Source organism: Teleopsis dalmanni, chromosome X (genome assembly GCF_002237135.1).
Source record: "Teleopsis dalmanni isolate 2A chromosome X, ASM223713v2, whole genome shotgun sequence".
In the NCBI taxonomy this organism is placed as follows: Eukaryota; Metazoa; Arthropoda; class Insecta; order Diptera; family Diopsidae; genus Teleopsis; species Teleopsis dalmanni.
Genome location: NC_051848.1, coordinates 57,464,371 through 57,470,370, shown reverse-complemented (window position 1 = coordinate 57,470,370; position 6,000 = coordinate 57,464,371). Strand labels below are relative to the sequence as shown.

At 27.7% G+C, this 6,000-nt stretch overlaps 1 protein-coding gene across 1 annotated transcript; it reads left to right on the top strand.

Moving 5' to 3' along the window:
* Positions 1-2,996: 2,996 nt before the first annotated feature.
* On the top strand, positions 2,997-5,082 carry LOC119689855 (40S ribosomal protein S8). The gene is made up of 4 exons (XM_038104776.1): positions 2,997-3,102; positions 3,477-3,583; positions 4,207-4,618; positions 4,894-5,082. Exons 1-4 carry the CDS (start codon positions 3,099-3,101, stop codon positions 4,995-4,997), a joined length of 627 nt encoding a protein of 208 aa, XP_037960704.1. The 5' UTR covers positions 2,997-3,098; the 3' UTR covers positions 4,998-5,082.
* Positions 5,083-6,000: the final 918 nt, after the last annotated feature.

Sequence of the window (6,000 nt, the reverse complement as noted above, 5' to 3'; positions counted from 1 at the left end):
AGTAAATTATAATTCGTGGTGAGATGCAACATCAACCAATAATTGATTTATTATTGCCTATACTTTTTTGATTTAGATTATTTTATAATACTTTTTATAATTCTACACATAAAAACAAATAAATATAATAAACTTAAATAAAATAAATTGCATTTTATTAAATAAATCGCATTATATGTTGGCACAGATACATTAAAGATATTAATAACTTTACAAATGAAGTAACCATTTGCATACATCGAGCTTGTCGTTGCAAATATATATCAGAATCAGAATAAAGGTTTTAAAACACGACGTGAAATGTATTGCAAATATAATTAATATAAGTTTATTTAAGAACTATATTTTAAAATAATTTTATAATTGCAAAATATCCGTCTGTCCGTCCGTCTCTTTATATTTCTTTATTAGCGCCATTCAATAAGGAAAATCAGTTGAAGTCGGCAATGAAATTATCATATTGTTTAGTTACCGAGTTACCGGGGCATTAGCGTTGATAGTCTATTTGGTATTCAATATAACAACAGCTGATTCTTGTGACAACACTTTGAACTGAGTTTGAAATTTAAAAATATTGAAAGAAATAATATCTGAAGAAAAATAAATATATAAAGAAATATCGCTTTAATTATATTTTTCTTTAATTTCAGTTAAATTTATTTTACTTTTTCTAACTTTAACTTTTAACTAACTTTAACTCATACTTTAACCAAAAAGGAACTTAGAAAATGCATTCAGATATCTATTATATGATAACTTTACCGAATACCAAGCATGGTCTCAATACCTTCCTTATATTTTGATTAAAGTGGTTTATAGTTCTCTACTCAAGATTACAAGTTTTTCGAAAATACTAGTTTAGCATATTATGAATGTGTCAGATAATTACTTAAAATTAATTAAATAATGTTGATATACATTATTTTCTAAAAAGGTATGTAAAATTAATTAATTGCGAAATATTGGCAATTATTTTATTATTAACAAAGTATATTTAGAACTTTTAGTCAAAAGTATAAAATCCTAATTGTACTTTTATTTGCAAATCATTGTTTTGGTTTTAGTACTGTTTTTTGTAAGGCTGTTAATTGTATTGTTAAATCTGTTTAAGAAACAGAAAATGCAGAAATGCAAAAACTGTTGAAAAAAGTAAAAACTTACTTTATTCTATATATTACTTGTCAGATTTGCTGGTGTAAAACATAATTATAGTGCCTTTTAGTTTTGTAGTTGTGCTGTTAAATAAAAATGCTGAACGTTAAAATAAATTTCAATTTGTTTTGCTTTAGCTTATGAGAGTAATTCATAATATCACAGCACAATTAAACTATTAAGAACTATGATTTTAATTTGAACTTGATTTTGTACAAATTGTTATTCAGTTGTAATTTTGATTGAAGGATTTTAGTATAAAATCGGTTCGTCACGAAGTGAATCGGACAAGTCGAACAAAAAATCAAAATTTATATTGAACTGGTTTTAGTGAGCTAAAACGTTTTAATGTAAAATTCTTTTTAAGGTGAGTGCTTAAATCGATTTTAAAAATTGTTAAAAGGGATCACATTTGTAGAATGATGCATATTTTGAATAAAATAATTTTAAAGACAAAGCTATTCAGATATATTCTTTCTCTATTTGTACGAAAAAATATTAATGATATTATATTTTAAATAAAACTGATTTCAATTTAGTTTTTATTTTCGGTGAAATATTTAAGAGAAACTTTACGATTGTTATATATAGTTTTTAATTCAAACTAAACTTTTTGATATAAAAAACTTTTTTAAGAAATTTTGTTTTTAAATATTATAAATTCTTATAGGTGATTATTTAATTTTCAATAACAACAAGATTTTTCATTTTTTGTATAGTTTTTTCACTTCCAAATAGTAAATGAGTGCTCTAGTTTTCTCTATTTTGTATAATGTATGTATAAGTAATAAATATCCATAATAAAAGAAATGCATTATCATAATTTAGATTGAAACTAACAAATTGATTTTTAAATAAAATGTTATTGCTTCATACAAAAAAATAGTTAGTTGGATTAAAAATATTTTTTTTAAAGGCTTTTATGAAAATGTAAATAATATAAATATAATATAAATAATACAAACAAATAAGGAAAACGGAAATATTGAAAAAAAACGAATATCACATGACCAAACTGGTAATTATATCGGCGAGACAATATAAAAATATATAGCAAGTTAACTGCAAAATAACCTATAAGATTTGGTTTTGTATAACTCATGTATGATAAAACTGTTATCAGACAGACATAAACTAGTTAGAAACCAAACACCTTACTAATTAAGATTAAATATAAAATATAAATATAAATAAATTAAATTGCATAGATGTTTTTAATATTAATAATTTCCCTGATTAAGGGACTTACAGAAATATACTAAAAATTAACGTTCTAAATAAAAGTTAATATTTTAAAAAAAAGAAAATTTATTAGCGGGTCATTTAAATAGAAGTAAAAAAACTATAATTTATTATTTATATTTAAAAACAATTTATATAACATTAAAATCAAATTTATTTATTTGTTTATATATTATGTGTTTATATTTATTTTTTAATTTATTTATTAAAATATAAATTGTTTTTATAAATAATATTAATAGAAATAATAAATTATAGAGTTTTTATTTCTATTTAAATGACCAAATAGCCCGCTAATAAATTATTATATAATATTTTTGGTCATAAATAAAAGAATAAAATTTTTCAAAAAAAAAAAAAAAACAAAACAAAACCCACTTTAGTTACAAACATTAATACTAAGTAAATTGAAATACTTTTTACACATAAAGTATATTCTTACTTATGATAAACTTATTAAAAATGGTTATGTTTTGTAAAAAACAATTATATATTCAAGAAATTTGCATAACTCATGTTTATACTTACGAATACATATTTTGGTTACCAAAATGTCCATAATATACATCACTAACATCACATTAGCTGTCAAATTGCTCTGAAGTATTGACAATGTCAAATTTTTCACCACATTTTTGGCTAAAAACAAATGTCAGTCATTCGGTGCCTTCTTTGCTTCCTTTCCTTCTCTGTTCATACTCAAGATGGGTGAGTGCGGTTTTCTGTAAGCGCTGGAATATTTTCAAGAAAATCTTTAAACATCGTTAATAATAACAAGAAATTTATGTAAAACTATGTGAAATAATTTGTTAACTTTTATAAAGTTTAAGTGAAAATATATATTTTTGTGTTGGGTGCTGTAATAATTGCAAATTTTTGAAAGAGAAAAATGTAAAAGTTTGTTTGGCGGTGTTTGCAAAGACACAAAACTAACTTTAAAAACAATTCATAAAAACTGTATAAGTATAATTAATGGATAGATTTTCTTGAAAAATGAGTGCTTACTGAAAACTAGAGATTGTTTTGTTTGTTTTTTTTTTTTTTGACGGAATTAACCTAGAAGACATATTGTTTTGTTACAGGTATTAGTCGTGATAGTGCTCATAAGCGCCGTGCCACTGGTGGTAAACGCAAATCCCTACGCAAGAAGCGTAAGTTCGAGTTGGGACGCCCAGCTGCAAACACCAAAGTAAGTAAAAAACTAGGAACGTTCGTGCTATGTCAACATTGCAAGTATTTGTTGCGGTAGTCGCGGTTGTTTTGAAGACAGCAAATGGTTTTGGTTAACGCCAGACAACTGCAATCTATGGCATTCGCAGGCTTAACAAAACTATTAAAAACCATTTGTGGTCACTGCTTTTCAAACAGCTGTTGCTCACTGTCGATGATATGATGATAAAGCGTGTCAACTTAATTGATTTCCTTGTGGAATCAATGTGATGAATGGATATGTATGGAATACTGATCAAATATATTAAAACATTTTTGTATTTATAAAATTGAGGTGTAAAGTTCAGTGAATAAGTATACTAAATTAAAACACAAAGTATGTGATTTTTAATATTTTTTTTTATTTAATAATGCCGAATCATATAACTCTTACTTTCAGAATCTAAAAAACTCTGAAAGTTGGAGAATCTTAAATAAAAAAAATGTTACATATTACACACTTTACACAGTGTTTTAATTTAATACAATTGCCCATCATTAAAGTCTATTTCAATTTTATAAATTTAATAAAAAACCGTAAACATTTATATACTTTAAATAGATCCAAAGCGTATCATATTAATAATATTTAATTACTTTCAGCTTGGTGCATCACGTATACACAAAGTACGCACACGCGGTGGAAACATTAAACATCGTGCACTTCGTCTAGACACTGGCAATTTTGCTTGGGCCTCTGAAGGTATCACACGCAAGACACGTGTGGCCGATGTTGTATACAATGCCTCCAATAACGAATTGGTACGTACCAAAACTTTGGTGAAGAACTCAATTGTTGTAATTGATGCCACACCATTCCGTCAATGGTATGAATCCCACTATGTCCTGCCATTGGGACGCAAACGTAATCCCAAACATCAACAAAAAGAAGATGAAAATGACGTTTTAAACAAGAAACGTAGTGACAAAGTTATGAAGAAGTATTTGGAACGCCAAAAGTTCGCTAAGGTTGAACAGGCTTTGGAAGATCAATTCATTTCTGGTCGTATCTTAGGTATGTTCACGTGTCTACATGGTGTAAATAATTTTAATATTATTTGTGTTAGTGTTGTGCTTGAGCTAAAAATGATGTTAAAACATAAAGCGACCAACAAATTTAATGCGCGGAACTTATTTTGAGCGAAGCGTATGCCTGTTGGATATGATAGCTTGTCATAGTTACTCTGATTTTATTGCATACAAATAATATTTTAAAATTATGGACTCATGCCTTATTTATATATTCTCAATATTTATTTCTAATTTATTTTTTTTCTTTTATATGTGCAGCCTGCATCTCATCCCGCCCCGGTCAATGTGGTCGTGCTGATGGTTATATCTTGGAGGGTAAAGAATTGGAATTCTACCTTAAGAAAATCAAATCTAAAAAATAAGCTAAACAATACTATTTACTGTATTGAACTTTCATAGTAAAAAAAGAGCAAAACAAATACATAACAAGTTCAAACAAAAATCAAATATTGAAGTATTTAAATTGTGTCCATCCCCACTACGACTATAATTTGTTAAAAAAGCAACAATAGTTTTAATGCAAAATGCCTAAAAGTGTGCTGCGTCATATGCATGTGATTGCTTGCAAGAATTGCATAGCAACTACAGTGCCGGCCATAAAAGAGAACATTCTTCTACATTCTTTAGAATTTTGCAAGTTCGCAAGGATTTTTTACTCTATGAATATAGAAAGCATAATACGTTCTTAATTTTATTTTTGTTTTTAGTATAAAAATGTATATTATAAAGATTTGAAAACTTTTAAAAAGTTGAAGATCACCTGTTCGAAGGGGCGAGGTTATGTTGAACGAGCGTGTATCATCACTTCCATTGGGTGACAGTTATTGTACGTGATGATGCTCTCAAGCTGCCAAGGAGAGACAAGCTACCCTAACCGTTGATAAGATTAAATCTGCGTATGTTATCTTTTGTTAAACCAACTGGTCTTCAAGATTAAGCCATCTGGTCTTTAAGATCTAATGAATCTACCTTTACTATCTCTGCAAGGCCGGTACGGGAACGATCGACTTCCTATGCTGGTAGTTGTTGTAGCCCACCGGGATCTGAACAGCAGATAACATGTAAGGATTACAATACGAATACGTGAATAGGGGACTGAATGAGTTGGGGTTAGAGTTAAGAGTAGTCATGGGCAATAACATAGAAAGTAACTAAATGGATACCACGTCGTGATCATAGCAACTTCTACGCAGTCTAATTGTCGGGTTGTATAAGAGTCTTTCCGTTAGAGTGCACCATTAATATTGCAGTAAGCACACGTATAGCATCTAATACGTATAGCAACCATAAGGTTTTAACATTAACAGACAATATTGATGGGTTGGTTGCAGTTGTAGGCCGTCAGATAACTTTCCATGTAGTGAT